A 13,489-nucleotide genomic window follows, 5' to 3' on the forward strand; every position below is an offset into this window, starting at 1 on the left:
CAGCGTTGATCTGAATATCGATCAAACGCAATGACAAGCCTAGGCATCACTGAAACACAGGACCTGCAAAATATCCACAATATCTTTTGAAAGTTAAAAAAAAGAGAAAAAAATTAAAAAGGTGCTTTTTATAATTCATAACTACAGCAATTACTCAGTACATTAATTTGGTTTCCACACCTCTCTGGCCAGCCAGTTTTTAATACTAGTCAACTATTCGACAAAGCTACTAGTGTGTGTTTTTCAACTGATAACCAAAAATGTCATCTTTGAGAGGCAGGCAACTCTTACGTACATCCCGTAAAATTGGTTAATCTGTCCCCCCATGTGATTATCTGCTACATCTCATCGAATGCATTATATAGATTTCACATGGGTGATTTTGAGGCTCGTTTTCCTGGAGACACAAGGTTGAGTTGCTGTAGAAATCAAGCAAAATTAGGCAAGCCCCCTCCGCCCAATCTGACTGGTTAAAAATCCGAAAGTATACATAAATCTCATTAGCCTTATAGAAAACAAAGGGTGCAGTTGAGTAATTCGTTTCTATGAATGATTCACTGATCTTCAAATCAAGTGCTTAACATACATGATATGTAGATCATAGGATCTCAATAAAGTCTGCAGTACTCATCTAAACCCAAATTTCTTGATCTTATCAACAGCCATTTATAAATTCATATAAAACAACCTTTAAAAATTAAATAAAATAAAAACGTTTCCTTGATTTCCAAGGCCATTGCGCTAAAATACTACCTCAAAAGGCTATTATCATTAAACAGTGAATTATGCCATTTCATTACCAAGATCCTCACTTGCTTCTCCAGTTCTGATTGGTCAACAGACAGATGCAGAATGGTCAAAAGCCAATCACAGTGGTCCGAAATGGCAACTGCTTTCCATGACGTCGCCAATTTAAATCCATCCTCTTGAAGAAAACTCCTGGGGGGGGAAACAAAACCTGAACCATTTTTAGCTATACAGAACATATTTTTTTTCCATTTACACACTAGTCAGATAGCAATCTTTTTTGAATTATTTTTTAAGGCAGTCTAATTTGCCACACCCATGAAGTGTCACACATCCTCATGAGTGCCAAGTCAAGAAGTCCAGCCTCATGATGTGAAAGGATTGTATGACAAGGCTACATGCCACAGTTGATTGACAGAACTCTTCTCCTCCTCCTCCTCTGTGTCTCATTTGACCTTTCAAACTGGCTGGTCAGATTTATTATACTTTCTTTATTGCAGAGATACAGCAGAGATTCGAGTCCTTCATTATATCCTGTGTGTGCGCACACACCACTTCCAAATAGCGAGGCTCTAGTCTGTCAGATGAAGCAGGTCCATAGTTTAATCATCAACACCAGATTAGTCGACGCAGAGGACCATCACTCAGACTGAAATCTCATATGTGGTCCCTCCAACGCCCGTCACCTTCTTCACCCCACCTCCAGTCTTGTGGGTGGGGCTTTGAGGAGAAGCAACACTAGCATAGGCATGTCCTGGGCGGGTTGAAATGCTGATTGGATTGGAGGGAGAAGAGGGGGTAGAAGGAGGAGACTGAGGAAGAAATGTCCTGGGCTGCCCATTTGTCCGGCTATAAGATCTCATCTGAATCTCGTCCCTGGATGAGAGAGAGAGAAAGAGAGAGAGAGAGAGAGGGAGGGAGTTCACAAAATGAAATTTTACTAGTGAACAAAATTGTGACAAAATTAAGATGTTCCATTCGACTCCATACAAAGATTACAGAATTACATCGTCCATGCTGGATTACATCCACAGGTAAACAAAATCTACACACTAAAATGTATGCAGATATAGTGGTTAACACTGCAAGTGCAAGGATTCACTGACCAAGCTTCAACTGTGGCCAGCAAGTCCACACAGAACCTGACAATGGCATACCGAACATTTAATGATGCAATATGAGCTTGAGAGGAAATACAGAGGTGGGAAAAACCAGAAAAGCCGAGAAAGAGATTCACTCACGGGAGTCTGGGAGGAGGAGGAGTAGGAGGAGGAAGAAGGAGGCAGCAGGCTGCGCAGAGCGTCGAAATGCTGAGGGGGTGTTACTCACTTGGTGCCTGTATGCCCCTCCCCGACCGAGGCGGAGGCTTTGCGGACCAGGCGATACTGCATCTCAGCAGCTGCGGCGCTGGAGTAGGACAGAGACTTCCCTAAGGGAGGGGGGTGGCCAGAGCGCGGTGGGTGAGTAGAGGGAGGCAGCGAAGCGTCGGTGGAGCGGGTGCGTACGGGTTATGAGGGCTGAGACACTCCCGGGTCAGAGAGAAGCGGGGGACGGGAGAAGCGTGTAGGCCGGTGGTGGTGGTGATGGTGATGGTGGTGATGGTGTGGGTGAGGCTGTGGATTGTGGAGTAACCGCTCACACTCTCGCTCATGGCGGCTAGGGGTGGGGAAGAGGCAGAGCTACGCAGGTAGGCACCACGATGCGGCGAAGCAAGCAGGGAGGAGCTAGAGGAAGAGATCTGGTGAAGCTCTGCCTCCCGTTGGTGGGCTATTTGCGCGGATAGGAAGGGAGAGCTGTATCCAAGTACTGGTGTGCGTGGTTGCCTAGGTGACAACTCTGGTGCTGCAGACTCAAAATCCGGGCTTTCGGAAGGTGTGAGCAGGCTGTCATATGACAAGCTGCCGTTACGAGGGGCTGGAGGTGGTGTCTGATTGGCTAGGCTCTTGTAGCTGGTGGATGTGGTGGCTTCAGAGGCAGGCACATTATGGGAGGAGCGAACACTGGAGGAATGGGAGGCACCTCCAGAGAGCACAGTGGGATCAGAGAAGGAGGGGTAAGAGCGCCCTCCAAGGGAATAACCAGGCATTCCAGAGCCCAGAGGTGCCCCTTGGCTTCCGGCGGATCGCTCTGCACCCCCACGCTCTCCTCCTCCACCCTCACGGCCATCTAGACTGGGCTCAGAGCGGTAGCCCTGCTGCTGACTGGACTGGAGGAGAGAGGAGGAGGACTCCTTCAGACTGTCCCCACGACTCATCTGGGGGAAGGTTGGGAGAAAGAGGGGGGGAGCGAGAGAGAGAGAGAGAGAGGAGAGAAGCAGAGAAGGCAATATCAACACCAGAAACATTTAAAAGTAGGGTATGAAATGTCAAGGACAAGAGAGGAGGGAAAAAAGCATCACCACTAGGAAAGTAGTCAAGGCATAAGCATTGGGTGTATTAAAAAAACCTGCTTTACTTACTACAAACATATCCTTAGCAGCATGGGCTTGATTTGTGCCCCTTCCCTTTTACATTTTTATTACAAGACAAGAGTTCATTTTTGGCATGTACATTTAAATGACTGTGATCTTAATATTAGTGTGAAGTATTTTCTCTGCACCCTTTGTGTATTTATGCTACCTGAACATGCTGTTGCTGGTTTTACTCCCACATGGGAGAGACTGGCTTATTCAGAGTTTATGGCACTGATAACTATAACCTTTATCGAGTGACTTTTCAGAAACTGACACATTATTTGGGTACGCTAAGAGAATGTTAGAATGGAAGAATTTATGGTGCATCCAGCCAGGATATGTGTCGTTACACAGCAGGTGTATGAAGCAGAAAATTCCATAGTAGTAACAGGCAGGTGCAGGCATAAGACAGCAGGAATGAGGAGGCAGCAATTTGGCACATATGAATCATTTGTCATTTTGCAATGCTGTTTATCTGTTGCTTTCTTTTAATGAATGTGTTTAGGAGACAAGCTCTGCTCAGAACCTCATCGCTGCCATTGCTTTTCAGTCTGTATGCAATTACTAAATGTAATTACTAAATTAATATAGTAGCTAAATTTTAGGCTCAAATCCCACCCCTGTCTAGTGATCACTGGAGTATCAGTACAGGAGCACTGAAGAGGATAGTGGCAATGCTGGAGAAGGTTCTAATAGAAATTATAAACATGAAAATTGTAGGGGAAGGAGTATTCTCTGTCTCCAACAACGTTATAAGCAGGGATGGACAAATCAGGCGACCTGTGCTGTGCATTTTTTTAAAGATAAATTTTACATGCCAGATCCTGGTAACAAGGTCAAGTTTACAACCTGGAAAAAACTAGTTATTTGAGATAAAAAGAGGACAGCCATGTAAGAAGCATGCCACAAAATGTCCTTCACATGATGAGAATTACAAGGCTACCACTACCAGTGCACCTACAACCATAACATACATTTCCTCAAAACCCTCTCCAAAAACTATAATGTGATGTGGTGCTATGTTTCTAATTTATCCTACCATAATCCAGCATGCTTGCGTGTATGCATGCACACACTTTCACACTCAGTCTTTCTCCTTCCCTCCCTGGTCAACGCATAGTACTGCTAAAATAAAGCCTGCCTCTCTCATAAGAGAAAAGAAGGTATAGCGTGTTTGTGTTAATGTGTGCACACATGCCTTGTGTGAGAGTGCTTAAAATGATAGATAATGAAAATTAAGGTGTTTCACTTAACACCATTAAAGATAAATAAAGTCTCTCTTCACAGTCTCTAATTAATATCACCCTCCATTTGAAGGGCAGGTTATGTATAAAAGCTATTTTTGCAATGACGCTGCTGATTAATGACTCGTTTTTCTCAGCCCATTACATTAATGGACAGTTGTGTTACAGGATACGAAACTCAGCACATCCCAATTACATTAAAAATGTATCCAAACACAAAATTCAAGGATGTTTGGGGGTAAATCTCCATCATGAAGGGCCAAAGCATAAATTAGACTGTAGTACATAAAACAAAGGCATGGAATTCCTAGTACAGGCTGAAGCTGAGTTTGCAAAGATTATCTTTGCCTGTGAGGATTTGGCGCTGCACTAAGAGAAAAGCTACTGACAAACAGAACAACAAACAAACACACACACACACACACACACACACACACACACACACACACACACACACACACACGGACAAACAAAAAGGATGAGTACAGTGTTAACTTACTGATACTGTTCAACTGAAAGCCACCGGGTCAATCAATTGAAAAGAAAGAAAAATTAATATAGAAATTAATGTTTAAAATGAATTAATAGATTAAAATTGAAAGAGAGAAAATTAAAAAAGAAGCATAAAGGAAATTCCAGACATGCAGTGAAAGATAAATGAGGTCACAACTAAATATTAAATCAGTGTTTGTGTGCAACACAAGAGCCACACTGCTGAAAACCAGTGCACACCACACACTCTCTCTCACACACACACACACACACACTTCTATGCAACTACATCTCTTATGATGTATATAATGACATCAGTTCTCAAACAAACGTGTAGTGTACACGCAGTGTCACGCGATTTACCTGGTTGGCATAGGCATGTGTCAGTGCAGTGTGGTTCTTCCCTGGGCTGCTGTATGTAGGCCGGTACTTGAACATGGTGGGAGTTGGTGGAGCTTTATTTAACAGGCTACTCTCTGAAGAAAGCACAGTTGGACATGTTAGTGACAGCTACATTAACATTACAAGTATTATGACACTGGGCACAGTTGCCATAAAACTAGCATCTTGTTTAACAGGAATCATAAGAGAGAAAAGATTAGAGACCCTGTGGTGTGTGTGTGTGTGTCTGTGTACCTTCAGAGTGTCCACTGGATGCTCTGGACAGACCGGGGTATCTGAGCTCCGGTTTAGGAGGAGGAGGTGGCTCAGCATCTGCAGACTGACTCTCCATCATCTCTAAACTACTCTTAGACTGAGGGGGAGAGAGAAAGCGAGAATCATTAAGCACAGGTTACCATCCAGTAAACCTAGAACATAACAGGAGACTGTGGCAGACTGGCAGAGGGAAAGATAAAGGGAGAGTACATTACACAAATCACAGAGTACAAAAGCACTAGATTCTCTTTTTAATGGTTTAAAATAGCTGACCTTAAGGACTTCAGTGATTGGGTGATGACAATATTACTGTTGCAGACTAGCAAGCAAAGAAACTCCTATTTGACTTTGATTTTGATTTAACTCTTTTAAATTTGGCCTTTTATTTTTTTTTAATAAGACATGGAAATTACAAGCGAAACCAGACCAGTGAACAAATTCCATTAAGTAGTAGTACCATTTCTTTTCTTTAAAAATGGTTGTAATATGAATTTGAAGATTCAGAGTATTGGCTAGGATGGCAATTACAACTCTAATTTTCAAAGTAAAAATATAGCAAGTTTAGCAGTTTTTCAAGGTGATATTGATCACTGCCCAAGGGAACATCCTTTTTCAAAACCTGACAATTTCGCTTTTCATGAAAAGAGGCAAAATTTGTTTTCTTCTCCTTTCTCCTTCAAACTGACATAAGGCCTATTTCTTTACATGTCAAACATGAATATTTGTTCACTGCTGAGATGAATATTCATAAATGCATTATGCACTATTTATATAAAATGTTATAAATGTGTAATGTATAAAAATCAAAGTGTCATCAAATGTTCTAAATGGCCCATGTCTTTTAGAATATTATTCTCTATCTGAACAATTTAATAGATAGATCGACAGATTGACAAATAAATAAAGAGACAAATGACTGACAAGTTTAATTCGCTGACCTTCACATGCAAAACATGATCATAGTATAGGACATGACTGCCTGTTATCTGCAGTTATCTAGCTAATGCAAACTTTGGCAATTTTAAGAACATCTTTTGGTGAGTTAGTGTTAAGGAATACACAAGAAACAAACTGGTTTCTTAGTAATGAGCCCTGGAAGAGTCCACATTAAAAGTTTGTGTTTCACCACACTATTCAGTCAGTACATGATTGAGCAGTAGTTTACAAAAGAGAAACTGTAAATAAATACTAAATTAATCAGATATTTCATTTATTCAAAATATAACTGGCAATTTAATTGTTTATTAAAATAATTGCTGCAGCCCTACAGAACTAAGCTGCGCTGTAATTGGTATATTAAAACTTTCATCCATAATTAAGTAATGAATTTATTAATCCAATTGTAACTCAAAGAAAACTTCACTATAAAGTTAGAAATATCTACTGCAAAAACATATAAAAACCAAACAAATCCAACTGATGACTGAGAATAGTAGCAACAGAGGGGAACAATGAATGCTGAAGGGGGAACCCATACAAAACAAAGTGATGTGTGAAGATGGCCTACCCGGTGTAGATCTCCTTGGATACCATTGTCGAGCACCTTGGCTGCTAGCTGTGCCTCAGAGAGCTGCGGCCGGAGGAATGGAGGCTGCACCGATACTGTCTGAGATTTCCTTTTTCTGCCCAGGTATCTGAGGAGGAGGAAGAGGATGAAGAGGACACTGGTTTTGAGTAACAGCAAAATGGATTTCATTATGGCAAGGCTGGAAAATACATAAATATATGATATTTCTGAGTTCAACTACAACAATATTTAGCTCAATATACTTGCTACAGTAAAATAAATCTGTATGATCAAAGCAGTTTGATATCTGCCAGACAGTGATATACTATGAACAAAAAATAAGCACTGGTTTTGTTTAAAATAATTTAAAATAAGATGCTAAGATATAGAAATCTTTGCACATGACCACTTTTTAATGCCAAGACTTCGGAGTGTTTAGGGTCAATCCTCAGATCATATAGCTGCAAGACAAGGTTTAGGAAATCTGGACTAACACCTTGTCACTCAGTGCAACTGGCCAAGAACAAACTATGTCAGGTTTGATTGCAATATTATCTGACAATAATCAATGGCTTATGACTCCATTGTCTAGATATACCGCTGGTTGTCAGACAGATTAATCTTAGGTCTAGAGCACTGGCAGAGGAAAAAAAAAAAAAAAAAAACTTTCACAGAAAAATCCAGTGCAGTTCCAGGCATATACTGTGCCCAGACCATGTAGGTGTAGAAAACAAAACGAAAGGTGATTTAGATCATTTTCAGAGACAAGATCTGTAGGACTATTTCCATTACTAGAATAATGGCAATTAAATGAGCTCAGAACAAAAAGGGAAAACATTAGTGAGCATGAAGGAGTGGTATGGAGGATATTAAGGCTGAGGGTCATGCCTGGGTGCCTGGGAACTGCAGAGAACCCGCGACACATTCTTCCAGCAGCCATTGGTGAAGGGGTTGACTCCTCCTCTGAACTTCCCTGTCACCTGCAGGAATAGGAACAGATATATATTTTTATAAATATGTTTTATAAATATACACAATTTGCTCACATATTCATATCCACAAAGGGGTTTAAGAATCCATTAAAAACTAAAAGCATGGCCTGTCAAAATAGCTCTGAAATGCAGTAAAGGATGGAAAGATCTGAAAATACCAAATATAAACATACTAAACACTGGAAGGGGAGGATGGCTGCTAGATAATGAGAGAATTGGATGATGGGAGGGAGATTCTGAAAGAGGCAGTGAAGATTAAGATTATAATCTGAAGGGGAGGGCAAGGAAGAGGTCATATAAGCAAGGATTCTAAAACTACCGTACCAACATTACAACCTTACCAACATAACTACTGATGGACCAACAGACCAAACAAAAAGGCTATAGCTAAAGACAGTATGTCATGTTTATGAACAAACATACACCCACACAACCACCCACCTGCTCATTAGTGGTCCTGCCTCTTGCAACCAGCACAATGTGGAAACCAGTAAGGCCTGCTACAGGGATGAAAAAAAGTCCAGCTACACACATAACAGCCATACTGAGAAAAAAAGGTCAAGGGAACAGTATCACATAGAAAGATAGATAAACATGGATAATGGATATGGATGGATGGATGGATGGATGGATGGATGGATAACACCAAAACATCTATATTCATTCCTTAATATCAGAATGTATATACAAACATTGATCCACATGTGCTGTAAAGTGCTAATGGTTCCAGCGTCTCTCGCCCACCCCCACCCACCCCCACCCACCCCCACAAGGATACGTGACAGCAGAGTGTACTTGGTCGAGATGCTGTGTGTGGTAGAGGATGTAGAGTAGGCCAAAGCCGAACACCCCCATGATGTGAGCAGTCAGAGAGAGCAGGAACAAAAAAAAGTAGCGGTAGTTCCTCCTACCTATACAGTTATTCACCCACGGACAGTGGTGATCAAAATCCTGCATGCACACACACACGCGCGCGCACACACGCGTGCGCACACAGAGAGAGAGGCACAAACTTTATAAACTTACAAGGCTTTGTGATGCATATACATCTGGACAAGTGTAAAAAGTGGGTTGCTTGCTTATACCCTTTCTCTCAAAGTCAGAATAATTAATTCCATGCTAGCAGAGATCAGTGGAATGACTGATAGTAGCAAGGACTGCCTGACTTACGAGCATGAGAATAAACTTCACTTTGTAAAGAAAGTGCATATGCCTGTGTCTGCAAGTGTTCAGAGGTGCATCCATACCTCCACACAGTTGTCACACACTGAACAGTGTGAGCAACGAGGTGGCCTGTAGAATCGACAGGTAGAGCACCATTTCATGCGCACCTGTATGCCACGAATCTCCACAGTTTTATAGAGTGGAGCACGGAAATCATCCTCCTTATCCTCATCTTCCTCAGCTACAACACAAAGACAATGTGAAACACCTTTTTGATGTGTTGGAAAGAGATATATCATAATAAATCAAACAGCCCTCTGATAAACAATGTTATATAGCTTAAGGTCTCTCTTGTGCTATATTGTACACAAATGCATGCTCCAAGAGCCAGACACTACTACAAAAGTCACTTCAAACTACCGTGCACACAAACAGATAAAACTGACGTGAACATAAAGACAATGTTTGTCTACCTCTAGGGAAGATGCCAGGGTCCATGAAGGTGGCCATACAAAAGTTGGCCAACACAAAAAGGAAGATGATGCCATTATATATTGGCACAGCAACGGAAAACTGCTCTGAAAGCCATGGACACCTGGGATACAAAAAGGAAAGCTGTTCAAGACATTAAGTAACAGACTTCATTCACTGCAGCAATGCTGAGCACTTGGCAGGGCTTATTCTGATGCATAGAAATCCTGAAATAGGTAAAGAAGGTGAAGGTATTTTGAGGAAATTTAGCTATGCAGTGCCTTCAGTGGTACCAAAAACAAACAGATGTTTACCTACAAGGGACAGGAGGAAAATACGCCCTCCCAAAATAAACACCACCACAATACCTGAAGACTCCATATACCAGACATGTTTGTTTTTGCTTAGGTTTGATAAAAAGTTGGAAAAGACTATGCACCAGCAGATGGGCCAAAATGGGGGTGGGGAGGATTTTTCTTTTTGAAAATTGTCTACAGTTCCAGCTGGAATGATTTGGGATTGTAATTTTTCTGCCCAGCAGTACAATTCTGTTCAACAGTGCTGATTTATATATGAACTGAATCATTCATCTCCAAGTATATTTTGAGTTTTCCTCATTCAATATAAAAAGGAACAAGAAAAAAAATCTAGCAATTCATAAAATAAAAAAGAATGATGGCCACCATTCGATCAGCACCACAGTTTTAATACACCGATGCACAGTGTTCTAAAAGTAATGATACCCTCATATTCTTAGAAAAGCGAGTATATTGATGCAAATTTACTGTAATAACAATGGTGTTGTCATAACACCCAGCCCTACTTTTGTGAACTGATAGGAAAAAATATTAATTGCAAAAACAAATGAAGAATGCAGTGTGAAGAAAGTGAAAACACAGGAGATTAGACATATGGGGTGAGAATGAAATAAGGGGAGAAAAAAAAGAAATGGAAAAAGTAAAATAAGATGATGGTGTAAATAAACAGTTGTCACATGTATATGCTATACATGGATCCTTTTGAAGGACCCCACTGACCACTGGGACAACAGATGCCAGGACATAATCATCACTAAAACAAATAAAAATAGGAATGCATCAGTTACCAGTACTAATGATAAAACAGAAACGCTTCTATTAGGCCCACAGACAGTTAGGACTTCACTCTCTACTTACATAATAAACCTTTATGGTCTCCAAATCACAACTTCATTAATAGTTAAAGATCTTGGTATAGTTACGGATCCCAGTCTCTCATTCGAAGCGCATGTCAATATTATTTCTAGGACAGCCTTTCTTCAGCTCAGAACATTGCAAAGATTAGCAACATACCATCTTCACATTAAGCTGAAAAGCACGTTCATGAATTTATCCCTTACAGATTGGACTACTGTAGTGTAAAGTATCTGGCTGTACCACTAAGTGTCTAAACAAGCTTAGCTAGTTCAAAATGCAGCAGCCAGAGTTCTTACTAGAAAGGCTGATCATATTACTATTATTCCTATCTTATTATTACTGCCAACTTACTATTACTCTTGGATACATTACATTGGCTCCCAGTAAAATTTTGTATTGATTATAAAATACTTCTAATGACCTACAAAGCACTCAACGGCCAGGCCTCACAGTACCATAGCAAACTGAGTGCATTAACACCAACCACGTTTGCTAAGATCAAAAGGGGCAGGCTCTTTACTAATACCAATAATAAGAAAATCTACTGCAAGGTGCAGAGCCTTTTCCTATAAAGCTCCCACAGTATGGGATAACCTTCCTGTCAATGTTTGAGACTCAGTCTCAACATTCAAGGCTAGGCTGCAAACCTATCTGTATAGTCAGGCATTTTATTAAATATTTCCCTTGGGCATTAAGAGATATGGTAAACTGGGAGGTTATGATGTCACTTCACCTCATTTTTTTCAATGAAGTTTGCTTACTGATAGAGGCGGAGTGCTGATGTCCCAGGGTGCCTTCATGCTTGTGTTTCCTTCTGGCTCTTTCCTTTCAGCTGCGCTGCCATAGCTAGATCTGCCGGAGTCCATCTTTGCACATTCTTGTTCCCCAATTTACACTTTTTTACTTGGACATGCCTAATAATCTATTCTCTTTCTGTCGAGGTATCTACTCCTGATGTCATGTTACTGAGCCTCAACCTGTCTCAGCTGCTCATGTTCCTTCCACTACCCCCTGGTGCACCCGTGCTGTGGGGCAACCAGAATGATTTCAATAGGTATTTGTGCTTTTAAATTATTTTCTGTGTATTTTATCACTACAGTAATAATGGAAACCTTAATCGTTTTGGTCACTGATATCAGTGGAAAATCACATGAATGCAAACCAAGTTAAACTGCTGTGCCCTTATCTAATAAACTAAGAAGCTGATAAACAAAAACAAATCCTATTGAGTAACTGATGAAAATAACTGAATGTACCTGGCCAGGAGGTTTTCTTTAGGACATGAACATAAAAATGGATGTTATTTGTATGCAGTGTGTGCCCATATACTCACGTGAAGCAGAAGAAGAGTGTAGTTGCTCCCACCAAGAAGGCTGTTGCTGCAGACACCGGAACATAGCGACTAGGTCGAAGAGGGCGGGATGGAACAGTGGGGTGTGGTGGGGAGGTGGGGCCAGACACGCCCCCACTCTTACTGCTGCTCGGCATTACCCAAGGAGCACCGGGAGGTTCCACCACAGAAAAACTGCCCTCGTGTGCAAGTGTGTGTAAGAAACAGAGGGAGACTAAGGAAGGAGTGGTAGTTCTTTTCTCCCTCGGTTTATGTTAAAAAAATGCCACAGCCTTGGCATAGTTTCAGCACAAAGGTTAAAAAGGTAAAAAGCAGAGAAAAGCAGAAGAGGGGAAAATAAAAACCAAACAAAAATGAAAAAGGGAGGGAAGAAAAAAAAAAAAAAAAAAAAAAAAAAAAAAAAGAAGAGCAGGGATCAAGCCATCTGCTCAAATCACCCTACACAGCCAAGAGCCAAATGCTGAGATACATGTATTAAATCTACTGACCCTCCTGTGCCACAAAAAAAAATAAAAAATCGTTTTTATGAGTGGCTTGAGATTATTCAGGAGGAACACACTTATTTGAAGAGCTTTGGGATAAACACAATTTTGGTACTTTTTAAAATAGCAAAGCTTTGAACCTAAAAAAATTAGAACTATGATTATAAAAATCAGAATAACAAAAATATGGCTCAAATCTTTTGGCAAAAGCAAAAATAAGAATAAAGTAACTTAGGAGAAAATACAAAAGTAAGCACTAGGAACAAATGTTTTTCCTGTTAAGGTTTTGCAATCAATAAGCACTGCTCTGCAACTGAAATTACATGACCACAAAAAACTACTTTTTTGTGGTGGCTTCTAAAAGTAATTTGGTTTTATGGTACAACTTAAGAGGTAGAGGGGAAAATGTTTAAGACTTAACTTTGTCCGTTTTGCTTCGTGTCTTTTGCAAAACCTCGCATACTGAAAAATGGTATCATGCACTTTTCTTTTCAGATGTGAGTGAATTTTAAAGCTTTATAATAATGGGTTCGAGGTTTGATTTTAACTATATCCTAATTCAAGGACTAAATCAGGTTTGAAAAGGAGGTACAACTGGGGGAAAAAGAAACAGTACAACAGTGAGATTTAGTGCCTGTCCTGCTTTTTTCTTTGTACAGCAATGTAGGAAGGGCAATGGGGTTGGCACACAAATTGCTGCCAGCTGTGGATCTTTCTGCGCACTCAAGAAATGTAAAAATGTTTTTTCTTCCTTT

General features: G+C 40.7%; 1 protein-coding gene across 1 annotated transcript; it reads right to left on the reverse strand.

Moving 5' to 3' along the window:
• Positions 1–1,991: 1,991 nt before the first annotated feature.
• On the reverse strand, positions 1,992–12,613 carry zdhhc5a (zinc finger DHHC-type palmitoyltransferase 5a). The gene is made up of 10 exons (XM_035531556.1): positions 12,235–12,613; positions 9,729–9,850; positions 9,339–9,496; positions 8,870–9,042; positions 8,533–8,635; positions 7,988–8,079; positions 7,100–7,226; positions 5,572–5,689; positions 5,299–5,411; positions 1,992–3,001 (listed from the first exon to the last, which is right to left on the reverse strand). The coding sequence occupies exons 1-10, from the start codon at positions 12,387–12,389 to the stop codon at positions 2,177–2,179; spliced, it is 1,986 nt and encodes a 661-aa protein (XP_035387449.1). The 5' UTR covers positions 12,390–12,613; the 3' UTR covers positions 1,992–2,176.
• Positions 12,614–13,489: the final 876 nt, after the last annotated feature.

This window comes from Electrophorus electricus, chromosome 11, assembly GCF_013358815.1.
Source record: "Electrophorus electricus isolate fEleEle1 chromosome 11, fEleEle1.pri, whole genome shotgun sequence".
In the NCBI taxonomy this organism is placed as follows: Eukaryota; Metazoa; Chordata; class Actinopteri; order Gymnotiformes; family Gymnotidae; genus Electrophorus; species Electrophorus electricus.

Coding starts and splice junctions, on each gene's coding strand:
- zdhhc5a (XM_035531556.1), bottom strand. CDS start 12,389: ATGCCGAGCAGCAGTAAGAGTGGGGGCGTGTCTGGCCCCACCTCCCCA. Junction 9,851..12,234: donor ACACTCTTCTTCTGCTTCAC/GTGAGTATATGG, acceptor TTTGTATCCCAG/GTGTCCATGGCTTTCAGAGC. Junction 9,043..9,338: donor TGTGTGACAACTGTGTGGAG/GTATGGATGCAC, acceptor GTGTGCATGCAG/GATTTTGATCACCACTGTCC.